Source organism: Drosophila mojavensis, unplaced genomic scaffold, assembly GCF_018153725.1.
Source record: "Drosophila mojavensis isolate 15081-1352.22 unplaced genomic scaffold, ASM1815372v1 contig_74, whole genome shotgun sequence".
NCBI classification, from domain to species: domain Eukaryota; kingdom Metazoa; phylum Arthropoda; class Insecta; order Diptera; family Drosophilidae; genus Drosophila; species Drosophila mojavensis.
This window is the reverse complement of record NW_025318899.1, coordinates 24,439,847-24,466,464: the sequence shown is the minus strand read 5'-3', so window position 1 is coordinate 24,466,464 and position 26,618 is coordinate 24,439,847. Positions and strand designations below refer to the sequence as shown.

At 43.2% G+C, this 26,618-nt stretch overlaps 1 protein-coding gene across 1 annotated transcript in view; it reads right to left on the bottom strand.

The window, feature by feature from the left end:
• The window catches only part of LOC6583512 (DNA N6-methyl adenine demethylase), a 111,255-nt gene that overhangs the window by 74,975 nt on the left and 9,662 nt on the right, over positions 1-26,618 (bottom strand). The window contains exon 4 of the mRNA XM_044010158.1: positions 11,677-11,814. Coding sequence (XP_043866093.1) covers positions 11,677-11,814 — 138 coding nt within the window. The remainder of the gene's footprint in view (positions 1-11,676; positions 11,815-26,618) is intronic.

Genomic DNA, 26,618 nt, shown 5'->3' with positions numbered 1-26,618 from the left:
AGGAAGAAAACTACGAATATTTTTCGTATGCACGCCCAATTTAAAATTAATTGCCAGACACAAAAGAACAGCAACGACGATAATCACGATGACGATGATGATCATGATGATGATGATGGGAGGAGTGGAGACGTGGCTGAGGATGTGCACGAGCACGAGGATTGGGGCGTGCCAGAGCGAACTGTTGCAGCAGGGCGTGCCCACAAATTGCGTTGCTATAGACATGCATAAATATATATATATATATATATATATATATATATATATATATATATATATATATATAACATATATACATGTATATATAAGATGTGTGTGTATGTATGGGTGTTGGTGTATTCACTGGCTGTGCACTGGAGTATGCATGCAGAAAATTAAAATTAATAATTTATAAAATAAAGCAGAAGTCGTGGCAAAAAAAATGAGTAAGGAAATAAATATGCAAAGAGTTTTAAGCAAATGTAAATTCATTAAATGAAAATCCCTTTTTCGCTCGAACAAAAATACACAAACAAAAACAAAAGAAAACGCATTCAAAACTGATATTTCATAATTGAGCAGCGGCTGCTGCTCGGCTGCGAGGGCGCCGGCAATTATGCGACAGCTGCCCGACGCCCAAATTGGCCAAGCAAATTGTAGGGCTGGCGCGTTTGCAACAAGCAATGGGCGTGGCACGCTTTAGCAGCACGCAAGCCTCGACTCTGGGGCATCGCAGCGAATCGCATCGCACCGCATCGCATTGAATACATTGTCTGTCCGCATAAAGATGCAATTAGCACACCCTTTCCCATTACTAGGACGATAGCCCTTAGAGTATCACATAAAACAAATGTGTTTATCCCTTATGATGATATTATAATAACTTCCTTAGAGATAGGACAAGACAAGGTAAAGATTATTGAAATGAAATATAAGAGAAGGACATAAAAAAGAGGATAACTCTAGGATGTCCAGATATTATAATTCACGAATGCTAAGACGTTGCTGAAATCTCGATAACATCCCAATATATATTGATCATTAATAAACGAAAAAATTGTACCACTTACTAACTCTTTGACATTTAAGAACTCTAAAGAAAATGTACTGTGTATCGCCTATTTTCAAGTTATCGATATCTCAAATTAAAAATGAATTAGGGCTTTGATAAAGTTAGCGTAGCTTTCGAGATGGCCATCACAAAATGGAGTAGCCTCAGCTTGTTGAATTGTTGCATTGGTAGATTGTGTACTTAAAGCCTTTCAATCTTTTTTCATTAGGTCTACGATGTGATCCATTTGTAGTATCACTATTAAAATTATTTCAGAATAGTTTTCCATATATCTATTTTAATTTCCAACATTTTTTTAAAAAGGCATTGGGTCGTATTCGATATTTATCGAAATTGAAAGATATCGATCATGCTAATTCCATTTTGAAGCCTTTCAGAGCTCAACTGATTGACATTGTTGTTGCTGATCGAGTATATACTGTTTTTAGCACATGTATAAATGTACAGATCTCTTTATGTGTACGGTTATTCATAAGTATAGTTGTCGTATTTAACTAATATATTCATCGAGAAAGCTAATTAGATAGATTTTCAATTAAGACTTTAAGATCAGCTTTTTGAATTTCTACGCCCCGCTTAAGCACTTTTTAGTTTCGATCACGATAACGATCTGAGCATTAGCTCTGCTCTACCTTAATTGTCCTGATTTAATCGTTTGATTCTTGTGTGACTATGCTGCCTATATGTCTGTCTTTGTCTCACATCGCATTGGTATGTTGTTAATAAGGCTGTCTTTGTCTCACATCTCACTTGGACGAGGCAAATAGATTTCTTGGCAAGTTTTGCTTTCTTATGATGTTGCTTGATTGCTTGCTTATGTTGCTGTTGTTGCTCTTACTGTTGTTGTTTACGTTGCCTGCCATAAAACAATCAGGCAAGCAGCAGCAACAACAACAACAACAACAACAACAAAGTGACTGTTGCACTTTTTGCTGTCTTTGCTTCTTACGAAGTTTTGTTGTTGGCTGCAGCTGTTATTTGCTGGCAAAGTTAGTTTTGTGGGCCCAGCCCAGCACAGCCCAGGCAATAATAATAACTGCAATAATAATAATAACAACAGCAAACAAGAAAAGCAACAACAGCAACAGCAACAACAACAAGAACGAAGCACACAACACACAACGTCGAACTTTAATTGCATAATTATGTGCAGTTTGCAATTTATCATTTTCATTTTTCCATGTTGTCGTTTTTTGTTTCGTTTCGTTTCGTTTCGTTTCGTTTCGTATCGTATCGTTCCCTTCTCGCCTCGTTTTGCTTTTGTTTTTGCTTGCTGTAATTTATGTGCTCGCTGCTGCTGTCGTTGCTGCCTCTGCCTCTGCCGCTGCCACTGCCTCTGCCTCTGACTCTGCTGCTGCTGCTTCTTCTTCTCACATTTTTTTGTCGCTTTTGTTTTGCTTGGAAGCAGAGGAACTGGCAGCGGCATGAAATTTAATGCAGCGCAAATATTGTGCATATATTCTTGTTGCTTTGTTTGCACACTTTTTTCATTGCCGTTTTCGCTTTTCTGTTGTCTTTCGCCCCTTTGTTCTGCGTGTGAGGGGGCGAGGGCGAAGAGCACTGCGCCTGGTTTATTAATTATAATTTATGTTTGATTCCTTTCGTGCTTATCGCAACGCCTCAAAACGCCGAATGTTCATTTCAAGTGCAGCCGCTGCCGCCTCAATTGTGGGCGTGGGAATTCGTATTGGCAATCAAGCAATTAGTGAGTGCCATCAAATGGGCATTAGGCAACGACAGCGACAGCGGCAGCCCACAGGATGGCAAAGCAGGGACAGACGAGGCGAGAGTGAGACGGCTGCTAATAGCGACAGCAACAGCGAATATCCATTCCAGACAGACATCCATACATGCACATACATATATACATAAATATACATACATATATATGGCGAGGAGATATAGACAACAACAAGCTCGTGCATCTGCAATGTGACAAAGTTCGTGGCATGTCTATGACCGTTTTGGCATTTTGGCATGGGGGCGTGGCAGGGGACTGGTGCTTGAATCTAAGAGCTGCAGCAGACGGTTGGGGGCTGGGGCGATGCCGGCAGCGAAATTGGCGACCAGACGATGTTGTTGTGACGTTGCATTAAGCAGCAGAATCAGCAGCAGCAAAAACATCTTTTGGCCTGCGAGACAGACACAGAGGCAGAGGCAGAGACAGAGACAGAGGCAGAGGACAAGGAATGCGACGAAGGCGCAGAAAATATTGAAAAACAAAGAAAATTAGTTGCAGAGCATGCTCTGTGCATGTGTGTGTGTCTGTCTATCTGTGTGCAAAAAGTTGACTGCCAAAGAAAACAACAGACAGCAGACAGCAGACAAAATACAGCGAACAACAGACAACGCGTCGTATGAGCAATGCCAGTGCAATGGCGCCGTTTCATGTTTTAAGGGTTGAACTAATCACAGACAATGTACACACGCACACACACACACACACGATGGCATACACATATATGTGTCTTTGTGTGTGTCTAAGTTAGTTATGTTTGTAGCTGCGCACACGGACAATGGCTTAGAACAGCTCTCCAGGGAGAGCGGGGGTAGCGAGAGGGAGAGGGTGCTGCGGGGTGGCTCGATGTTGATTGTCGAGCCTCGCAATGAGTCCAATTGCCAATTGGCAAAATGCGTGAGAGTCGGCAACAAACTAATCCTCAGCAGAAAAGTATGCTATGCCAAATTGCGCCTCGGCTTAAAGTCGGCCGAATTAAAGCCCTGACGAATTTGGCTCTGCTGCAAAATTGATCAAAACAAGAAACAAAAAAAGAAAACGTAATAAAAATAGCTGAACGCAAACGGAAACAACCCCCTGAGCGCACTTAATGCCAAAATTAAAGCGACTCCAGAGCCGCCCACCAAAAGCGACACACAGCCGCACACGGACGGCACACACGCACACTTGGGCTGTATATATATATATTCATGTATAATATGAGTGTGTGTGTGTGTGTGTGTATGTGTGCATGTTTATATAAGGCATTATAGACGCGCATTTCGTATGCGGCAGTGTGAGCTGGCAATTGAAAAGCTTTTCTGCTGCCATCGTCGTCAGCGTCGGCGTCGGCGTCGACGTCGCCGTCATCGCTTTTTCTTGCTTACTTTTTGTCCCAGCGACTCAGCTAAGGGTGGGAAGTTTCTGAAGTATTGCCAATACGAAGAGATACATCCAAATCAATGTGATGATTATTTTGATAAATTATTGATTAGCTATAAATATCTTAACACATAAACACATACATATATGTAAAAAATATGAAAATATGATATCATTTAGTAAATTTGAAATGAGAAAATAATGAAATTGAATATGAATAAGAGTATATTATTATGCTTAATGTTACTCTGTTTCATAGCGAGTATACTTTATTTATATTTTACAACAGCAAGAGAGTGTAACAAAGCACAAAGAATAAGAGTAAAGCAGAAGGCGTTGGGTTACGTCTAAACAGCATTAAAGTCTCAAAGAATTTCCAGACTTGTATAAAAATTTCAACAAAAAACTTTTATAATATTTTTGTTTACTTTGATATATTTATATTTTTTTATTTGTTTATACAAAAATTGCATTTAGATATCGAGATTTATCCGTTGCAGCATATGTAAATGCAGGCAGTTCTCAAGCGACCCTCGCCTGATGTGCCATACAGACAACGGAGCATACACATACATACTTGTATGCGTACGTGTGTGTGTGTGCCATGCACATTTATCAAGTGTGTGTGTGTGTACATATATGTATGTATGTATGTATATAGTCAAAGCTGAAGTTGCTGCTATGTGTGAGCAACAACAACAGCTGAGCTATTTACGTGTGTGTGTGTGTGTGTGTATATTGGGTGGCGTGGGGTTGTCATTGGGGGTTGTTGTTGGCACGAATGGGGCCGTGTGGAGCTGTGACGCGTAAGACAAGCCAGATAGATAAATAAGGAGTGTGAGAAAGACAGAGACAGAGCGAGAGAGACATAGTGTATAAGAGGGAGAGAGAGAGACAGACTAACAGAGAAAGAGAAGGTGTGAGTGACAGAGCGAGGGGGTGGAGAGAGTGAGCAGTAAATAAAAAAACAAGTACACAAGAAATTAACGAGCAAACGATTTTTATGGCAGCATTTTGTGCCTTAAAGCGCTTAATGCGCTTTATGGCTATGTGTGTGCGTGAGTATGTGTGTGTGTGTGTGTGTGTGTGAAGTGTTTCATCTGGCAGTAAGTGTGAGTGCTTGTGTGTGTGTGTGTTAGTTGAAAAATGTTTTAAAAATGACATGCTTCGAAAGTTTAAGCAATTTATGTTCATTTTAAATTGAATTTCAAATTTATTGCAGCAATTTTGTCTGCCTTGCTGTGTGTGTGCGCACATGTGTATGTGTGTGTGTGTAAGACACAGGAAACGGAAGTGCTTGGCTTTTGTATAACGGTATGTTTCTGCTTGTGTATGTGTGTGTGTGCGTGTGCTGTAAATTGTAAAACTCATTGTTTGCTCCTGCTGCAAGAAAATTAATTGCTCGAAAAAAAAGTAGCGAACGCAAACCTCTTGGCCTTAAATTGAATTTAAATGCCAAACACAGGGAAATTGATTTAAATTCAGAGAAGCACAACTTAAAAAAATAAGGCAGCCGAAACGAGCAACATCAATGGCAGGCTCAACTTTGAACAACCTTTGGGCCAGGTCAATCAAATTTTGGCAAGGAGACGGGGAGTCGGGGCGAGTGGAAAACCTTTCAGAGTTTTTCCACTTGAGCCGCAAAAGAAGACGCTGGGATTCCCTCAGACAGCTGGCAGACTTGTCTGCAAGCGGACAACAAGGACCAAAATACCAAAATACGAATAAAAAGGACATGCAAACAGCGCTGCGGGCACAGGTCCTTGACTCAGCAGCAACAGTTGATAGCGCAGCAGGCGAAAGTCGCAACAAACACAAAAAAAAGGGACGCTGACTCTGACAAAAGGTTGACGACACTTGCCAGCCCAAAAAGGATAAAAAGCAACAAAAAATGTAGATATATATGTGTGTATGTGTGTGTGTGGCAACAAATTTCGGGAAATGAAAGTCAGAGGCCGACTTTGCCTTGGCTTCTGCCTTTGCCAATAGCCCAAGGATATTTGAGCGGCAGCGGCAAATCGTTTGCCTTTCTATATATCCCGTAGCCCATCTGCCGCCGTCGCTCCGCCTCTCCTCCCGACTGGCAAAAGGGTCAAGTGCGTGCGCGTGGCAGGCAAGGGTTAATGCCGTCCCGGACATAATGAAGCGCAATGACCTTTTTTTTTCCCAGCTGCTACTCATTATTAGATGACGCGCTCGGCTTTTTTCGCCTTTTCCTCTTTTTTTTTTGCCGTTGTTGTCTGACCTTGGCCCACTGAGCCGCGGGCACAGACCTTGAACTTGACTTTTGTTCACGCAGAGCCTTGACATTGAAATGGATCCCATGGCAAATTGTTTCGCTGCTGTTGCTGTTTCTGTTGATGTTGTTGTTGTTGTTGTTGGCGCTGCCGCGCTTTTTGGCTTGGTCAGATTTCAATTCAATTGGCAGCAGGCAGCAGGCAGCAGACAGCGCGGCCGCCTGAGGGCCGCTTTGACGTGGCCCAAACACACAGAGAACACCAAAAGCCAACCAGCCAAGAGTCGACAGCTGTTGCTGCCAGTTGCCAGTTGCCAGTTGCCAGTTGCCAGTTGGCAGTTGCGTGGCCTTAGCAGCGCTTTCATTGTTCCGGCTTAAGTGCCATGGATCGCACACACATACACATGCGTACATATAGCTGCAGCTATATGTCCGCCCTGTCCCTCGCCGGGCCACTCGCTCATAAAAATAAACCGCAACAAGCTGCCAACTGGCAACTGGCAACTGGCAGTAGGGAACTCCTCACGTGCTGCGTGTGCCAAAAGTCTGCCTTCTGGCTGGCCCCTGGTCTCTCGTCTCTGGTCTCTCGTCTCGATTACGTTTCGGTTTGGGACATCACAAGTGGTGCCAAGTGCTGCTGGGGACGGACAAACAGTTGGACGACAAATTGTCTGCCTGTTGCCTGTTGGCCTGCTCTGGTCTGGCTGAGTCTGGCCCGGGTCTGGTCTGGCCTGGTCGGGCCTGGTGTCTGGCGACTGGGTCTGCTGTTTTTTACGAGCCGCATGTAAGCTCTTTGGATATCATAGCCATGGCATCGCCGTCGCAGTTGCACGTAGGAGTCGCCTGTCGTCTGCTACAGCTACAGCTACAGCTGCTGCTGCTGCCTCCGTTTGGTAGCCGCAATCACAGCCACAGCCACAGTCCCTGTCACGGTTGGTGGTGCCTCGCGGTGGCTACTGAGGTAGCCGCCGTGGCGCCGACATGTTCAGCATGTTGCCCATTTATGTGCTGCTGCCGTTTTTTCATTTCATTTCTGTTTTTTTTTTCTTCTTTCTGTTTTCGTTTTTTTTACTTCTGCTTTGTGCGCTTTTTGTGTGTGTTTTGACTGATGGTTAAGGTGTGGCCAAGTCGCGGACATGGCTTGACATTGTGCTCTGCGGCAGCCCGTTGAGTGGCTTTTGAGCGGCGCCTAATTAGACGTTAAGTGCAGCGTGCGGCCTGCATTCAAGTGGAGCCTGCCATGGCCACCCTGGGGGCACCGCCACTGCCCCACACTGCTCCCTGTCCAAACATTGTGACAGCTGATCGCATCGCCCAGCCACACGTATGTGAGCGTGTGTGTGTGTACGTTGGCTAATTGCCGCCAACGTCGCGTCGCTGCCAACGCTTCAAATGTGGCACGCTGCATTTTGCATTTTGCACTTTGCATTTTGCAGTTTGCACTTTGCATTTTGCGTGTGTGAATACAAGCAGCAAAAGAAAAAAAAAAACACGTACGAATTCTGTTATTTTCAATGGGCGCCAGCCAGCCTTGGGGGCGTGGGTGTTGCCTTAAATGTTCAGCATGCCAGCGCAAAAATGCTGCAGCTTACACTGTGCAACAAAACCAAGGAAATGCAATTGAAAGCAATTGAATTTAATTTGAATGAAATGTGTATGTGAAACATAATATATATTATATTTTAAAATATTTGATTAGGATAAACTATTTTATTGCAGGGAATAAAATATATGGATAAGGAAAATCTGGTAGATGAAATACAATATTAAATAAAATATTAAATATTCCATATTCTACTTATGTAGACAATTACAAGCCATATTACTGGTAATTAATTAGTAAATGTGACATGGGCGTCATTGACTATTCTCTGCTACATAAGGTCAATTCGCTAAGTGTGACTAAATTTGATTTAAATAAATTGTTTCGATCTATAAAAGTCAGCCAACACATATCATCCGATATGAAAGAAGGTCTCTAGCATTTACAGGTGGACGATAAACAATCGTCGATAGGGACGATAGATAGATACATTAAACTGTACATTATTGTGAGAATTATTGAAATATTGTGTAAAAATTGAGAATAGGCGTGCCACTTAAAGCTCGAGCAAGCTCTTGCTGGGCAGTGTAGGTCAACGATAGCAGCGGACTGTGTCCATTAGGGACAGCCTGCATACATATGCAGATTGCATGACACGGCGGGCAACAAGTGGCGGACAGGCTGCCACAAGCGACATTGACTGCGGCAGTGGCTGTGCCTGTGGCTGCGGCAATATCCATGGCCATGGCCATGGACCGAGAACAGGATTGGCAACGGGATTGGGCCAACAAAGGCCGACACGGACATGAACAATGGCTGCACCGCAGCGCTTGCCAAAAATGCTTGCAAACATGAATGCGAGTAGCCCGTTGCGCGTTGCACGTTGCACGTTGTAGGTTGTTCGCTGGAGTTGGAGTTGGAGCCAAATGGAGAAGTGACGCTTCTGGCGTTGTCCTTGGTGAGTCCCGCATGGCCATTTCATGTTTTTTGCCTCCCCAGTTGCTTTTTTGCAGGCGATAAAGGTCACGGGATGGCAACGCCAATGCAATGCGACCTGAATTTTCGGCGACGCGGTGGCAGGCAACATTGGCAGCTGTTGTTGGTCACTGGGACAGGCAGCGACAACGATACGAAACTTCACTTTCACCCAGTCAGCCAGTCAGCCAGTGAGGCAGTCAGTAAGGCAACCAGGCAACAAAAGGCTGCGGCAACAACAACGCCAACACGGACAAACTTTGCAACTGTTGCCGGAAAGACAGCAGCAACAGTTGCAGCAGCGGCACACAAAATGCCAACGGGCTGGCTGGCAACTGGCAATAGACTAGAACGAGAACAAGAGCGAAAGCGAGACCCACGCCGAGAAGGAGACCCAAGTGCGAAACTGAGGGAAAGACCAAGCGGAGAGCAAGTCGAAGCCAAGTTGGGTACCAAGTGCTGGGGACTAATTCAAAGGCAAACCGCAGCCAAACTTAAAGAAGCTGCCGCCGCGCCAGTTGCCACTTGCCGCTTTCCACTTGCCACTTGCCAGTTGCCAGTTCAATGTCAAGCGGCGCAGCGTTAGGAGGCACGCAGCAGTGGAGGGCAGAGGGGCAGAAACAGTGAGACTTGTTGCTCACTTTAGCCATTTTATGGAGCAACGTGATTTGGCTACGACTAAGGATGTGGCATGCCGCATGCCGCATGCTGCCAGTTGCCATCGTTGCCATCGTTGCCTGTCTGCGTTTTTATGGGCTTGCCAAGGAATGTCAAGTTGTTGGCTGACTCTGTCTGTGCGCTCGCCGGGTAGTATAACTGTCTCTGAGTGTGTCTGTGTCTGTGTGTGTGTGTGCGTGTGTGTGTGTGTGGCCATGACGACATAATCAACGCTTCATTGACGGGACACCCGGGATGCGAATGTGGACATGAAGACAGCTGTTGCCGCTGCCGCTTTACAAGACAAATCGCCAGATTAAAGCAGCGCCGACAATGGGGTGTGGCATGCCACACAAGGACAACACACCACAGGATGTGACGACGATGAAGTCGGCGAATGACTCTCAAGTTTGGTTAACTTTTTACGACCATCATGCGGAGGAGGAGGCGGAGATTGAGGCGGCGCAGTCCGATGGGAAGCTGTGTGGCAAAAAGGCTCAAGTTGCACACTGAGAGCATTAAACGCTGTAAGGGAAGTTGATTCCATCGAATCCTTCAGCTCAATGCTGTTGTTCATAAATATGTATGTATCAATGTGCATAGCAACACTTGGCCCAGGAAACTATTTCCCAGATAAATCTAGTTCATACGTGAACAGATAGATAAGAGGGAAGTCTTGGTCTACATTTTAAATTTTCTTGTGATCTTTAATATTTGTTATACATAAAGAAAGATATGCATGTCTTGCTAATTCAATATGTGTATTTTATGCATGGGAAAGACTGACAGATAACGAAACATAGAAAGAACCAGAGAAATCGATTATCTGTGACGTTTAAGAATGGTTTTGAGATAAGTGTTTATTTTATTTTTTGTATAATTTTATTTTGTAAGTTTCATCTTTTTATATATCTAGGTATTGAATATACATATAGTATTTTTTATAGATTTCATTTGAGATTTTTCTTTTTTTTTTATATTCAGTCCAAATTTTTGTTTACGTTTAAAAAAATTATATTGCTGATGAATATAAATTAATAAATCACTTCCATGATAATTTAATTTCATTATTCAGCAATGCCCGAAATATAGACATGGCATAAAAGGGAAAACAGAGAATCGCTCCGGGCTGTGACGTTGCCAGGAAGTGTGTGAATGACTTTTAAATTAGACAACTTTTTACGACCACGACCTTGAAAGGGAACAGGAACAGGAAAGCCGGCAGCTAGACGACCCGCCAGTTGCGTGTCAGAGCCTTGGCTAAGGTCAAAGCCAAATCCAAAGTCAAAGCCAAAGCCAATGTCAGCCTCTGACGCTGTTTAGCTGGAAGCGAGTGCCCAACGGTCCGCCGATTCCCCAGTCGCAGACAGAGCCAGACCCTCCTCTACGACAAACAATGCTCGTAAGTAGCTAGACCGACCGGGCCTGGGCCTGGGCCTGGGACTGGGACTGGGTCTGGGTATCGGCCTGGGACTCGCTGTCTGTGTCTGCTGCTGCCGTCTGTCCCGCTGACTCTGTTTGGGTCTTGCTACGTGCGGCATGTTGCGACTTTAGCAGCGGCGTCGGCGGCAGCCTTTGGGAGCGTAACTTTGTCTGCCCTTTTGCGTTTTTATTATATTTTGTTGCGCCCTCTGTGTGCTTTGAGGCTGGTGCCAGAGCGAACGGTTGACCCCAACGCTTGCCACTGACTCTGCGAGTTTGCTACGTGCAACGCTTGGTGGATGGATTATGCTGCTGCTTAATGGAGGGGACCAACAGACCGACGGACCAACAGACCAACAGACCGAAAGCGTGTTGCCCATTTGCCTGCGCAAACAATGCGGATGCCCCGGCGTGATGACGTGGAAAATGTTGCCGCATGCCGCGACAGCCACTCAAAGTGGGTCTGCAGACTGAGTCAGCGTTTGGGTCTGGGTCTGGCTGGGACTGGGACTGGGACTTCGTCTGCTTAACCGCAGACAAACTGTCTACCGCGTGACTTAATTAGCATGCCTGACTGTGCATTGTGTGATTGTGACGAAGGCTTGGCGCAATAAAAACCCAAGCCGTAGCCGAGCGGGGGCCGAAGGCGGAGGCGTTTAGCGGCAGCGAAACAGATGGATGGATGCACTTACCCCAGTTGTTGGTGTTCCATTGCCAGCGGCTACTGCGGTGGCATTGACGACGACGGCATTGGCGCCAGTCGCCTTGCCCTTGCCGCGTCCGCGCTTCGCATCGGCACGAACGGGTTGGCCGTCGGCACCGTAAACGATCTGAAAATTGAATAAATGGCAGAGAAAAGTTTTTGTGAGTGACTTGATTAACTCGTAGAAATAATGAGGAACGTTAAGTGCTAATTTGTTCTCAGTTGAGCAGGCGAACAGGCTGTCTTGAAACGAACACTCTAAATTAATCACTTATGTTTACATTTGATTTAATTACAAAAATGCTAGCTAACATGATTAGGCAATTATATAAGAAAAGTTTTAATTCTATTAAACAGCTTATGAATCTGCATGTGAGTCACGTATTTTCTTTGTCTATTTTAGTATAAGGTTTCAAAATACGTTAAACTTTATTGCTGTCTATTTTGTTATACAGTTTAAAAATACGTTAAGAAGTCGACCTTTATACTCAATGTGTTCAGTTGAAATAAGTATGCAAACTGAAATAGTCAAGACACAAACCAGTTTCGTTCACAGTAAACTGAACCGAAGCACTGCTTGAACAGAACTGCTTGTCTGTTCATTTAGTTCTTGTCATTCTGCTAAAGCAGTGAACAAAACTTGCGTCTATATATGTCAGCCCGGCGTTAACCAGGGCTGCGCGGTAAGCAGTGCACGAAAAGCAGTTTATGTGAGAAGCTATGTGGTACACTCGCGACTCGCGCGCGATTTTTTTCGAACTGCTTGTCAGTGTAACGCGATTTTGTTCAGTATACAAAATTTTATTTTGCCAACTAAACAATAAAACAGATTTAATTACGAAAAAGACGACTATTTTAAAACTTAAAATACAAAACAATCAATTAAAAGTGTCATTGACCTATTATTTTATTAAAAAGACACCCTTAATAAAACTCTCTAGTTTCAAGTGAAAATTATCCCCAGTGTAAGATGAGCCTCTGATAATTCCAATAGACATGAGAAGTGCTTCACATATTTTATTCCGCGACTTATGGAAGTCATATACTTATAAAACCTCACTCAGCATCTATTTCCGGCGAAAAGTCATAAATATAATTCTTCGAGCCTCAGACGCGGCTGTGTCTTAGAGTGCTTCAGCGCACTGGAGCCATTAAACAAAGTGCTGGGAACACACATAACTGTGAACGGTAAGCGGAAAATTGAAAATCCAAATGGAAATCTAGTGCTCGTCTCCACGCACGCACGCAGTCGCACACTCACATAGAAACACGCGTGCGCATCCATCTTATGTGCGCAGGCGCGGCGCAACATCCGAAAATAGACGCAGCAGACGGACGCGACATATGGACCCAGACGAGCGCCAACTGCTGGAGTGCAAGGCAGAGTGAAGGGGAGCTGCAGATGGGGATGCGGATGGCGATATGTGCGAGTATGGGGAATGGCATACTGCAGCAGGCAGCAATGTTTTGTCGAAATGGAAATGGACGCGGATGCTTCGCAGGAGTGCTGCTGGAATGCCCTTGTCGCTGTGCCTGCTCTGAGTGACAGACGGCTGCGCCTTAACGGTAAATAAGCAACGCCTGGCAGATGCAGATGCAGATGTACATGGGGCAAGCTGCCGTAAGATGCCGTAAGATGCCGAAGACTGTGCTGTTGGCACGCGCAGGCGCGCACACATCGCAGCCCAGGCAGAGGGCGCACATGTTGCTGCCACATCATGAACAGCCTCGTCAGGGGCTGTGCATATCTTGGGCAGTCGCATCTACATCCACATCCACTTTTAGCAGCAGTTGTCATTTCGGAAGCAATTATTTTAATGCAAGCTGCGAGCGTGCCATGCTCCCAGTCTCAGTCTCATTCTCAGTCCCAGACGCAGACGCAGACGCAGTCGCAGTTGCAATTGCAGTTGCAGCCCCATGAAGTGACAGCAGCAATGACGACAAAGACGACATCTTGTCGATGTCACATAGGCTTGGATTTTGGTGAGCATTACACTCGCACACACACACACACACACACACACTCGCATGTAAATGGGCCTGAGGGGCTGTCGATCTAAATTTAGTTCGGCTAAGAGTTACTGAGGTGATTTGCTGACTTTTTTCTGGAAATTGATATTGTGCAGCATTTCCAGTGTACAGTTGACACCAAAACACGCCAGCTAAAAGTGGAGCATGCAGAAGTGGAGAAGTGCGTTTATATTGATCTCTGGAACAGATAGACATTCGAAGTAAATTTCCTTCTAACTAAATTTCTGTGATAGACTTTTAAGCGAATTATTAAAGGAAATTCAATTAGAGTCGATTCGATAACAGCCTATTAAGACTGAGCTTATTAATATATGTAATTAGATAAATATAGAATTTATTATATATTTATATTATATTTGTTTCAAGAAAGTTTAAATTGATATTTGCTTTCTTTGACTTGGATATTAACCGCCTATACAATTTAAATACTTATCCTTTAGACCCATAAAAGTTAAGGATGTGAACTAATTTTTGAAAAACTCTATCAAGTGAAGCCTTTCTTCACTCGTCATTTAATATTCAAAGAAAATACTAAATGATTAAATTTTATAGGGAAAATAAAAAATATTAAATAGAGACTTAACCTCATATTTTCAAGCTTGCTTTGAATGTTTAAAATCTATTTTAATTTACTAATGTAATTATTTATAGGTCATCAACGAAATTTTAAATTTTCATCATAAAATCTTTCAATCGTGCATACGTCCAATCTAATAATAAATAAATATAATATCAAATTTTCATCAACGACACAGTAAAGACAATAGTGTTTTAGGTTCTTTACGAATGTAATACTACTTACATCTTACATATATAAAAAAAAAAAACGATAACATATGTAATTGGAAAATGTATTGTCTCGACATTGATGAAACAAAGCGAGGATAAAACAGCTAAGCTATGTACTTAGCTAACCGTTAAATAAATATTCTATTTGTTATTCATATTTGTTTATGTGGTCTCCCTCTTCATAGTCTTGAGTGGTAAGAATTGCACAAGCTTATCCTATTGTCATCGCCGACATAATGTTAATACACACGTACACTCATACACACACACTTACACACGAACTTATACATAATCAACTTAGCCGAAGTCGTTGCTTAGCACCGACGACTCGCGAGGCCGACGACCTACAAAGGCTGCGTGAAATTGAGCCAAAAATAGGCAAACACACACACACAAAAGAAGCTCTCTGACACACACACACACACACGCACGGACACAATGGGCAATCAGCAGTCAGCAGCTGCTTCCTGCTCCTGTTCATTCAGCTTCCTTTTCGTTCGAGTTGCTCTCACATCCTGCGTCTTGGGTCCAGGCGCTGACAGTTTATGAGCAGCAGACGAAACTGAATCAATTTTGAAATCAATTTTTTGTCGTTTTCAGTTTTTGTTTAAGTTTTTTCCATCTTTATTAGCGCCAACAGATGAAAACGCATGTTGTCTTAATTGCTGTTATTAGTTAGTTTTTTTTTTTTTTCATATTAACACACACACAGACTTACATAGTTGTTCTTCTTATTTTTTATTGAGGCCAACAAAGAAGTCTCGACAGCAGCTGCGACACAATAATGAGACGCAATTTAGGCTCAAAAGCCCCGAGGGCGACAAAACCCTGCAACAGGTAGCCAAGTTAAACCGCAAAGGCCACACGCACACACACAGCAACAGAATGGCACAAGCACGCAGACAGACATATATACGCACACACATACAGAAAAGCATTAAGGAACCTGACCTAGGCCAAGTGGATTTCGGGTAGGTGCCGTCGAGAGCGCGCACAAAGCAAAAAAAAAAAAAAAAAAAAAACCAGGAGAAATAACAGAAATGCGCACAAAAAGTGGAGCTGAGTAGCCCTATCAAAGGCCCGCACATGCAGACGGTAGACTGTTGCGCCTTTTATGACACATTTGTCGCCCTCTCCCCTGCTGCTACCCCACACTGCCCTCCCCCTAACCAACGCATGCTGGCAGCAGCAGCAGTAGCAGCAGCAGTTGACTTCGTCGTCATCATAATGAGCAAATGGGCGCCCCATAAAAAGTTGCTTTTAGGCAGAGCCCAATGTGCGTGTCTCTCTGTCTGTATCTCTGTTTGCGTTTGTGTGTGTGAGAGGCTTTTGGCAACCCTTCGCTTGATGTACTGCAAACCCAACTTCAGCTCTGCTTCTCCCTGCTCACGGCTGCTCGCTTTAGGTGCTGCCGCTCATCGAACCCTTCGAGTGGCTTTGGCTTTGACTACCTTCAGGTCGTTCAACTGCCTAGGAACATGTTTGAACCTTTTAATTGATAACCTTGACCTGGTGCTGGTTCTGCTCCTGCTGCTTCTGCTGCTGCTGCAGTTGCTAGGTAAATGTGCCAAAATTATTAATTACTTCCAGGGAAATGCCTGCGCTTCAACTGAGAGCAACAACCCCTTTCTGTTTTGGGGAGCTATCAAGGCTAGGCACAGCATGCAAAGCAGCCACAGCAGCCAGAGGTTTAGGACAACAACATTGTCCTGCCCCGGCTCCTGCCCCAGCAGCAATTTCAAGGTTAAGCGCACCTTCCGCCCTGAGCCAGACAGAGGAGGAAAGGGAGAGGAAGAGAATGGGTGAGTGAGGTGGGGATTACAGCTGTAACAGGCACATGCAACGCTAATCTTTGTTTATTTTGATTATCACTTTCGTGGCGACGCTGACGCCCGCCATGTCCTTGAAGGTTATGACTGCGGCTTGCGTGACCGAAGAGCCGAGGAGCTGGGGTGCTGAACAGCTGAAGAGCTGGCTAAATGACTAACTGCCTGCCGTCTGGCATTAGGTGTTGAATTATGCGGCACGGCTGGAGCTGCCGGTGAATCACACGGATTTGTTTTCTGCTGGCTCTTATATATCTATATATATATATATCTATATATGTATGTATATATGTGTGTGCGCATTTTCTATACCTCTATTGATGTGTGCGTGTATATAGTATATATTCCTCTCTGATTGTGGCTGTGCGTCTTTTATTTCGGGGGTTGACTTTTGTGTCGATGGGGGTGGGTTTTTTCGTTTTTCGTTTCATTTTTGCAGTGTAATTGAAGCCAACCCTGCAGTCTTATGTATGTATATATACAAATACAAATCCATACATATATGCATGTATTTGTGTGCATACACATATTTGTAGCTACATACAGACAGCCTTTCGGCGAGGGAGTTGGCAAATGCGTCATCGTCAATTTGCTACACGCAATTTAGATGCGAAATTTTCAATGTCACTGCGAGGCGCATTTTGGGGCGCGAAGCTGGCGAGGTGGCAACGCCGCCACTTGGCATAGCTACCTTACTCAAACTGTCTCGCTTCCGCTCAATCACTCTCGCCCTAGCCATCGCCCCTTCCCACTCTGCTTGTGGCTGTGCGCGTCGAGGGCCCCCTTGAGATGTAACCATTTTGATATGTGCTAAAAAGCTCACTTCAAAATTTGTATCAAGGTCAAGTTCATGCGCCGATGCGGGTGTGCACGGCAGGGGAGGAGGAGGCGGGAAATTTTATTGTTTTGTTGAGGTAGCAGCGGCCAATGAAAATGTGTTGGCTAAATGAAAAGGGTTACAGCAAAACATTTTACAGCTGCATTGTGACACAATTTAAAAGCCAACAAGGGGGGAATACGGCGAACTGAGGTAAGGGCGGACTGAAAGCAGACGTAAACTAGGCTAATTTCCTATACAAACTATTGAAGATGTTATGACTATATGTATCCATATATACACATCTCATAGCTAGAACTGATTGGAAGAGACAACCAGTTTAGCCTACTTAAAATACAGAATTTCTAATATCGTTTGCTATATGGATTATTTGCAAACTGTAATCCATGTTTAATGTGAACGACAAAGCCTTGTCGACTCATTAAGCCATCCAAAATACTGGCAGATGTGCACTTCCTGCCCAGGCATATCTCCGAGGCTGCAGACGTACTCTTTCTCAAATAGGATTTCGTTTTCGTTCCGCAGAACAACTAATTAGTTAGATTCATATATATATATATACATATATATATATATACATATACATATATATAGTATATGTGCGGGCACTGCGGTTAACATGCTGGAGCAAGCGCTTGCTGCTAATAAAAGTGCATTAGCCAAGGGCCGGTTGTTGCAAAGGATGTGCGTCAAGGATGTGCCAAGTTGAGAAATGAATTAATTTCAAATTCCATTCCGTAGATTTAATTGAGTTGAAATCAAATTAAAAGCAATTTATTTTCAACCCTCATTGCGAATTTTTTTTCGCTTTCTTCTTTGCAGCGACAGCCCACACATACACTCATCGTGCACACACACACACATATATATATGTATATATAAACACTATCCTTCTATGCTGCGTGTTCTTCTACGGTTTTCAGTTCTCAGTTTTTCCACAGTTTTTCTAAAAGTGCGTGCTACGCAGCATTCACAGCAAAGCAAAAAATATGTATAGATGTATATGTACAGATACATGTATATATGTATATAGAAAATAAAAATAAGGAAAGAAGTAAAGTAAAATGAAATAAAACCGAGTTTGGACGCGTTTTTGGGGTTGCAAATTATTTCAATGCCTGCATTTCGCTGCGAGCTGCGAGCTGTGAGGAAAATCGATAAAAATGTGCCGCATCGGAGATGAGACCCGCACTTTTTTCTACACACGTACATGCATACATACACATATGGTTAATCTGCAGCATTTGTTGCATTGGCAGCTCAGCCATATTGTGGGCGTGGCAGTGGAAGGAGGCGCCGCGCGAGTTGGCGGCTGTGACGTTGCATTAATTTTTAATTTGTCGCGTGATATCCAAAAATGATTTATGCATTTGGCATTCGCTGAGCTTGTGCACAAATTAAAAAGTCATTGCAATTGCATATTAAATAACAACACCAACACAAAAAATAACAACAACAACAACCCGTCAACAATTCAAATTATGCAGCTGAATGCCAAACTTTTCGCATTCGGGCAAAATAAGAAATGCAAATAATATTGCTCGAGTTGACACAGCCAGCTACAAATTGCATTTGATAGAGCGAAACGGTGCCACGCCCAGCCACCACAACGCCCAATCGTATGCATTAAAAATGCGCCAAATGCTGACCAAAAAAAAAATACAAGCAGAAGCAAAATGAGAGGGAAAGAGGAAAAGCCCATCAGCAACAACAGCAGCAGGAGCAGCAGCAGGAGCAGCAGCAGCAAGTGGAGCACTGAAAACTCTCGCTTTGAGGCAACGCAAATTTTGTTTAATTTGGCAGCAGCTCGAAAAGTTGCTGCGCAGCTCAAATGCAGTCGCAGCAGCAATCGCATTTGCAATTGCAGAAGCTGCTGAAGATACTCATTAAAAATAGCTGAATCCTCTGAGCGAGAGTTGCACACTTTCATGGAGCATATGCAACGGCTTGATATTTACATTGGATTCTGCTCAAGTATCAATTTGAAAATGGGCTCACGATCTGCTTTAGCAATATGAAGAGAATATAATAGAATAGATATAATTTTCAATAATTATAATTTTTAGTTTTTTAAATTTAAATTTTCTTTTAATTTACAATAGTTTCAATAATTGTTTAGCCTATTCATCTCGAAATATTATAAAAATATATAAAATATATCCACCCCGCCTAATAATGGACAGAATAAAAATCTTAGAAATCAATGAAGGAGTGTGACAGATTTCGATAGCATTTATCTATAAGAGCAAATTTGAAAAGCAAGAATAGATGATTGGGAGTTCATAGCGCTTTATCCAATCAATCGAAAATGTGTTCCAAATGCAAGTGGTAAAAATCTCTTTATTTCCCTTAACTTAAATTCCCTACTTTTGTAATCGATTAATCTATAAAATTTGTCTATTGATATTAAGTCCCATACAATTGTGATTTTAAAAAACTTGGCTGTAATTTTAGATGCCAAATTGTATTTCTATGATTGTCGCTTAATCGAATCAGAGTATCTGTTAGTCGTGGCTTAAGGTGAAGTTCCATTTACTTCTGTTATTGTTGTTGCTCCAGCAGCTGCAGTTGCTGCAGCAATTGCTGCTGGCTCAGTAAAAGTGGCTTTTGTACGTACAATGACCTAGCAACACATAAAAAATGCAAAAAATGGCAACAGCGGCGACTGAGGTGGAGCAGAAGCTAACGCAGTGGCAGCAACTGTGCGAGTCGCGCGCTTAAATATGCAAAGGACGCCCACGATGGGGAGGATGCGACGGTGCCACGCTGCCAGGATGCTGCCATGCTGCCATGCTGCCATGCTGCCATGCTGCCACACTGCCACTGTGGCAAAGGATGCCAGCATGCTAAAGATGTTACTCCCATTGCCAGCCCCAAAGGCGAAAGTTTCTCAACGGCAGCAGCAACAGCAGCAGCACTGAGGCAACGGCAACAACTCAATCGAGAGCAACAGGGATGGGATGCTGTGTGCAAGGATTCTGGCGTAACTTCAATAATAGTCTAGTGCAGTGAAGCGTTCTCTCAGCTGCAAGCTGCACTGCTCCTTGCCAACTTCTGCCGCTGCTGCTGCTGCTGCTGCTGCCCTCGATGCTTTACCAAAAATCAAAGCTGGGCTCCCCCTTGGCAGCAGTTCTCCATTTTATTTGCACTCGTTGCTTTGGCATTTTTATTTTTTGACGCGGCGCTGGCAACATCTTTTGGCCAGCACTCTTTGCGCAGCAGCGTGTGTGTTTGTGTAAATTTTGCATTTACCCTTGGCAAGGACTTTTGCCAAAGTGCGGAAAGCCAAAGCCAACGCAGCAGCAGCAGCAGCAGCAACAACAACAACAGCAATAGCAGCAGCAGCAGTAGCGAAAGCAAAAAGTTTTATTTGCACAGTTTTCTTTTTCTTAAACTTTTGTTGTTCGCCTTGGCTCGCCCCTCGGCAGGTCCCTCGCAGCATAAAATGCTTGCTTGCAATTTGTACCAGCAAGTTTACATACAATATATACATATATATATATATATATATATATATATATATATATATATATATATATACTTGAAAATGCTATATATACAGCGGCTATGTGTGTATGTGTGTGTGTGTGTGTGTGTGTGTGTGTAATGTACTGATACATAAGCAAGTGGCAAAGGCGTCAGCTAAAAAGTGTAGCATACTTTTGAGCACAGCGCAGAATATCTCCCCACGTCAAACGCAAAATGGAAAATTTTTATAATTAACAACGACAAAGTGGCTCGACAAGGGGGCAGTGGGAAGGGGGCAACGGGCAACAACATGAAAGTCAGCATCAGTTTATCAAAGGCGACAATCGCCCAAGCAGCTGCCAAGTTGTTTAAGGGGGCCTCGCAAGAAATAGAAATGCAGCTTGAGAATGCGACCAAGTGTGTGCGTGTGTGCGTGTGTGTGTGTGTAGGACAAGTGCATTGAGAAGGGAACGGACAAGTATATACCACACACACACGCACACACACATTTTATATATGTACATATACGGACAATTTAGGGTGCCGATGTCACTAGCATTCGAAAGGTCGGCGGCCTGCAATGCAAATATTTGCGTCAACTACTCGCAGGCAGCGACAATAAGACGCAGAAAACGGAGAAGAACGAACGGAGCAGCAGAAGAAGGGCAATGCAATGCAATGCAGCGAATGCGTCATCCTGCTGCTGCTGCTCGAGTGGCCAAAGGCAAATGCAGCTGAAAGAAGTAGCCAACTGAGTGAAGCCATTGCAGTGGCCCCGCTGGGCGCTCGCTGGCGTATACGCAATGTGCGTAAGCTGCGGCTTCAAAGAACTGCGGCAGGTGGCGTGACTGTTTGTGTGTGTGTGTGTGTGTGTGCGGGTGGGTGGGGGTGTGGGCGTTTGATATGTGTATGTGTTTGTGTGTTGAAGTGTGTTGCCTTATTTGCACATGTTTCCGTTCGAGCTAACAGCCTTTTTTCCTGCTCCTGCTCCTGCCTCCTTCCTCCTGCCTCCTGCTACTGCTGCTGGTGTTGCTGTTTTGCGTGCCGAGCTTTGCATCATTTTGTTTTCTGCATTTTAAGAGTGCGTGAGCGAATTTCCGAGTGTGCCTATGCGTGTGTGTGTGTGCATATTTATGCGTATTTGTTTGCATAGCTGATGATGGTGCCAGCAGCAACAGCAACAGCAACAACATCAGTTTTGCTTTATGCGTGCGTGTGCGTTGCCCCTTGGCTGTTGCTGTTGTTGTTGCTGCTGTTGTTGCTGCTGTTGTTGCTGCCTCCCCGGATTCATAGCTCGCTGTATTCTTGCGCGTGCAATTAGAGAACTTGCAGCAGCGGCAAAGCTGCAACTTTGGGCTTGTAAATGCAGCAAGCGCTAAATTGTTTGCTGGCACGTGTGTGCAACTGTGTGTGTGTGGGCGTGTGTGAATGCGTGCTAAGTGCAAAGTTCTGCTGCAGCGTTTTTATATAATAGAACAACAGCAACAACAACAACTAGCGCCAGCTACGTGACGTGAAATTTTTTAGCGCATTTTATGTGCAGGTTACTGTTGTTGTTGTTGTTGTTGTTGCTGCTGTTGTTGGTTTCCAGCTGCCTTTTGGAAAACATTTCTTTATAATTTGTTTTTTTTTTTCTTCTTTTTTTTGCTTTCTTTGGTTTTTGTGCCCGTGCTCTTTACTCTAAACCACCCCCACGCAGCAGCAGCAGTAGCAGCAGCCGCGCCCGTTAAGGGATGTTTATGCACGCCAGGACTTTCGTACTTTAGTAAATGACTTGACTTGTTTGACTGTGTTGCCCGGCACCCAAGCCCGCGTCAGGCCAAGGACTGAAGCAGGAAACAACTTTTAGTTGGACTCAAGTCAAAATGAAAATGCCAAGTGAAAAAAAAAACAAGAACAAAAATCCAGAAGAAAATCAACAAAATGAAATTGATTTTTCTCTCGTTTGGCAAGCGCGTGAAATGTATTGGAAGAGAACTGCAAGCTAATTCCCAACTTTTGCTCCAATTGAAATTCTGAGAAATGCCCCGCAACTCTTTCGCTGGCAGAGATATGTGCGCATCGAATTTATTGTTTCAATTATGTTTTCAATTTGCGCCGACAAACAAAAGCCGCGATATGCAAAAAAATAACAGCAACAACCAAAAAGGCTCTCAGCTATAAATAAAAGTAAAATAGGGAACACAACAGTGAATTTTGTATTTCTGTTTGTTTGTTGTCAGGTTCATGCGCAGCATTCAATATAGCGAGACTCGTCCTGTACCCCATATCCTTGCAGCACACCCCCGACCCATGCTCCATACCCGAACCCAATCCCAATCCCGTCCTCACGCAAGTTATTGAAAGTAAACATGAGAAAATATATTGTATGTACTGGCAGGAAACGCAAAAAATTGTATTCCAAACTCAGCGCGTAATGCATGCGAAATTGTCTCAAATAATATTTAAAGAAAATTAAATTGAATTTGCGACAGTGCGAGGGCTGACAGCAACAAGAATTTACAGTCAATTGAGTTTATAAATACCCTATAGAATCGAGATTTGTATATTGGCATATGTCCGCCCCTTTGGCTGAGAGTGGAGCGAGGTGGGAGCGAGCCTCAGTTTCTGTGAATATCTGAGTTGAGCTTAAGCTACAGTAGAAATAATAAGGGAGCTCAATACCAAGCCTATATTGAGTACTCAGAGAAGCTAAAAACGAGAATCAGCAGGGATAGTGATATGGCAATATTAGAGGTATTCCTCGAATGGGCCAATACAAGCATACGCAGGAACATCTTTAAACACGTCATTAAACTACATTAAAAGGCAAATATAACTTAAGTCTAAATTTAATTTGAATCTATGAATAGATGATGAGAAGAGTGTTCTTAAAAGGTGAGAGGAAACAGTGCTCTCCAATGTTATCCAAGTTCTCATTTACCTCTTAACATAGGGTACTATGAATGGAGTTAATGGACTTTTCAAACATCAAGTCGAATATACCCCACAGCATATACATATATGTTACAGGGTATGATAACAACAGTGTAACAACATCGCAAACGCAATGATAATATAAAAATAATCAAAAATCGATTCAAAGTGCGGCTTTTGTTTTTGTACAATATGCCGAAAAAAATGGAAAGAGAGGAATCTTCTTGTTTCTGTTCTTCTTCTTCTTCTTGTTGTCAAAATGCAATCAAAAGATATGGCAAATTGTTGCTGTTGTTGCTGCTCGATAGGCACTTTGTGAGTAAACTTTTACTTCATCTTCATCTTCCTTTTGCATCTTATTTTTATACTTTTCCTCTTTTATTTTGGGCGGGCTCTAACAATTTTTTGGAAATTGAAATTTCCATTCTGATTTGACTGACTGCGCGCTTAAACGGATTTACCAAGTGTGTGTATGTATTAGTGTGTTCCTGTGTGTGGGTGCGTGTGTCTGTGTTCGTGTGCAGAGCTAAGCTGGGTATTTAGTTTTGGTTGCAATTAGGCGCCCGCAACATAACCTGTAACCTGCTGACCCTCTAAGCTAACAGCTAGAACACCCATCACTTATGTATATGTTTATATATGTATATATATTAAGCTATGTGCAACCCCTTTACTGTTTAGCTGACAAACGCTTCGCTTCGTTTCTGGTGCTGGGGTGCGAGTTTTGTTGCCGCATTGCTAGAGACCGGAGGGTCGCACTCGCTACGAATCGGTCAAGCTGAAAAATACGCTGCAATTGCACCTTGCAAACACACACACACACACACACACACACCGACAGGTATACTCATGCAAGAAGAAAAACCAACAAGTACAAATGATGTAATTTAGCATGTTCGACCTGAAAGATGCCCAGCTATATTTTCGAAAAATAAATTCGATGCAGAAAATGGGATAAGAAATTAGTGAAAGTCAATCTTTGAGCTTTAAAAGAGACAGATATAAATGATGTATTCCATAGTTGAACAAGAATAAATATATTTATTGGAGCCTAGTACCTTTTCTAGAATCCTTTATCTACTGCATCACTGTGTTCTTTCTAGAAATCTCTATTTCATTAACTACATCATAGAGTCCGTTCCCCCTATTTATATAGAAATGGTTCATTTACTGCATCTTCGAGCACATTCTAGAATTCTTTCTTCATTCTAGAGTTCCCTTTCTTATAGCAAAACCTTTAATTTTCTGCGTCCTTGAGCTCTTTCTAGACTCATCTGCTGCAGGACTTCGCACTATTATACGCTGACAGCGTAGAGCTATAGCTGACCATAGCTGTCCTAGATGGTTGTTTTACAGGGTATTTAAGTCAGTCGCCCTGACCATTTCGGCTATGCATCGTTGATATTTAAATTGAGCCAACGGGCAGTAAAATGCGCCGCTTGCAGGGCGAAATGCACTTCAAAAATAGAAATGCAAAAAAAGGGTTAAAAGTGCCAATGTGTGTGTATGTGTGTGTGTTTATGTATCCTGTATCCTTGAAATGCAACGCATGGTCGCAAGCGTAAAAATATTTTCGCTCGTTTTTTTTTCGTGCTAGTCCCTGCGTCTCTCTCTCTCTCTCTCTCTCTCTCTCTCTCTAGTCTCTTCCTCTATTGCTTCGTTGCCTTAGCAACCTTGTTTTCCTTTTTTCTACAGTATAGTATATATATCCAGTTTTCTGCTGTTTGCTTTTGTTGTTGTTTATTAATAAACAATAACAAGAATGCTTAATTGCATATCTATTTACTGCCAGCTGCTCTCGCTGCTTGTTAACCTCATTTGCAGCCTTCCACCTTACCCCTGGGTGTTCGTTACCGCAATTCGTGTCGGGAGCTCCACCTCGTCCGCTCTCGCTGTCGCTCACACCCGGAGCGACTCCTCTAATTTTTTTGTCTCTGGCTGTTTCCTTGCAGTTTGTCTCATTAAAATGAGCAAATGCGAAAATCATTTGCGCTGCAATTTTTTACAGCAAGTGCAAATGCTGTGGCGCATTCTCAGCTCGTTAGTGTGCAAGAGTGTGTGTGCGTGTGCGTGTGTGTGTGTGTGTGATCAGACAATGCGGCACTTTTGTCCTTAACTAGTTGCAAGGATATGGCGCAGCGTCTTGGCCACTAAGCTTAGCCTTGCCGTTTGCCGTTCGCCGTTTACCGTTTGCCATGCAAATGCCACGTTAAGTATACGCAGCGTAGTTGCTGTCGCAAATTATGTAACATTCATTTGCATTTAGTGCTCTTTTATTTTTTTTAACTTTTAATCAATGCTGATGTTCTCGTTGCGTTGTTGTTGTTGTTGTTGTTGAGCTGTGTGTTGTGGCTGCTGTTGTCGCATTCAATGTGCGCTTAACAAGGATGTGAAAATTTATTTATTAAAATTTAACAACGCATTATAATCAGCGCAGATTTATATAAATGTGACTGTGTGTGTGTGTGTGTGTTTGCAGACACAACAACTACTTATACACACAGTTTCGACTAGTGGCGTGAATGCCGCTCATCAACAACCACCAGCAGCAACAGCAACAACAGCAGCAACAGCAACAGCAGCAACAGCCCATCAACAACCATCGTCCATACATGCAGCCGTCGAGGCAGCAAATCATTTTCATGAATACAACAACAGCAACAACTACAACAGCTACCCAAAAAGCATTCAATTGCACAGACAGACAACACACACTCAGTCACACACACACATACACAGGCACAACATAGAATTGCACCAACACAAATAAAAACAGTTTATTATTTAATTTATGCGCCTGATAAAAAACTGCTGGTAAAAAAAAAAAAAAGAATTGAGCGAGACCGTCACATAGACAGACGGGAGATCCATCAGATACATAGACACATTCGCTGCCAACAAATACATAGATACGTTGGCTGCAGAACAATGAAGAACTCAAAAGAGTTGTTTGCATAATATGCTACATCCATAGGGGCATATTCTGAGCAAGCCTCAGAGCAAATGCTCAAGGTCAAATAGTTGTAGAAATTATAAAAAATATAGCACATGGGCGTGACCGGC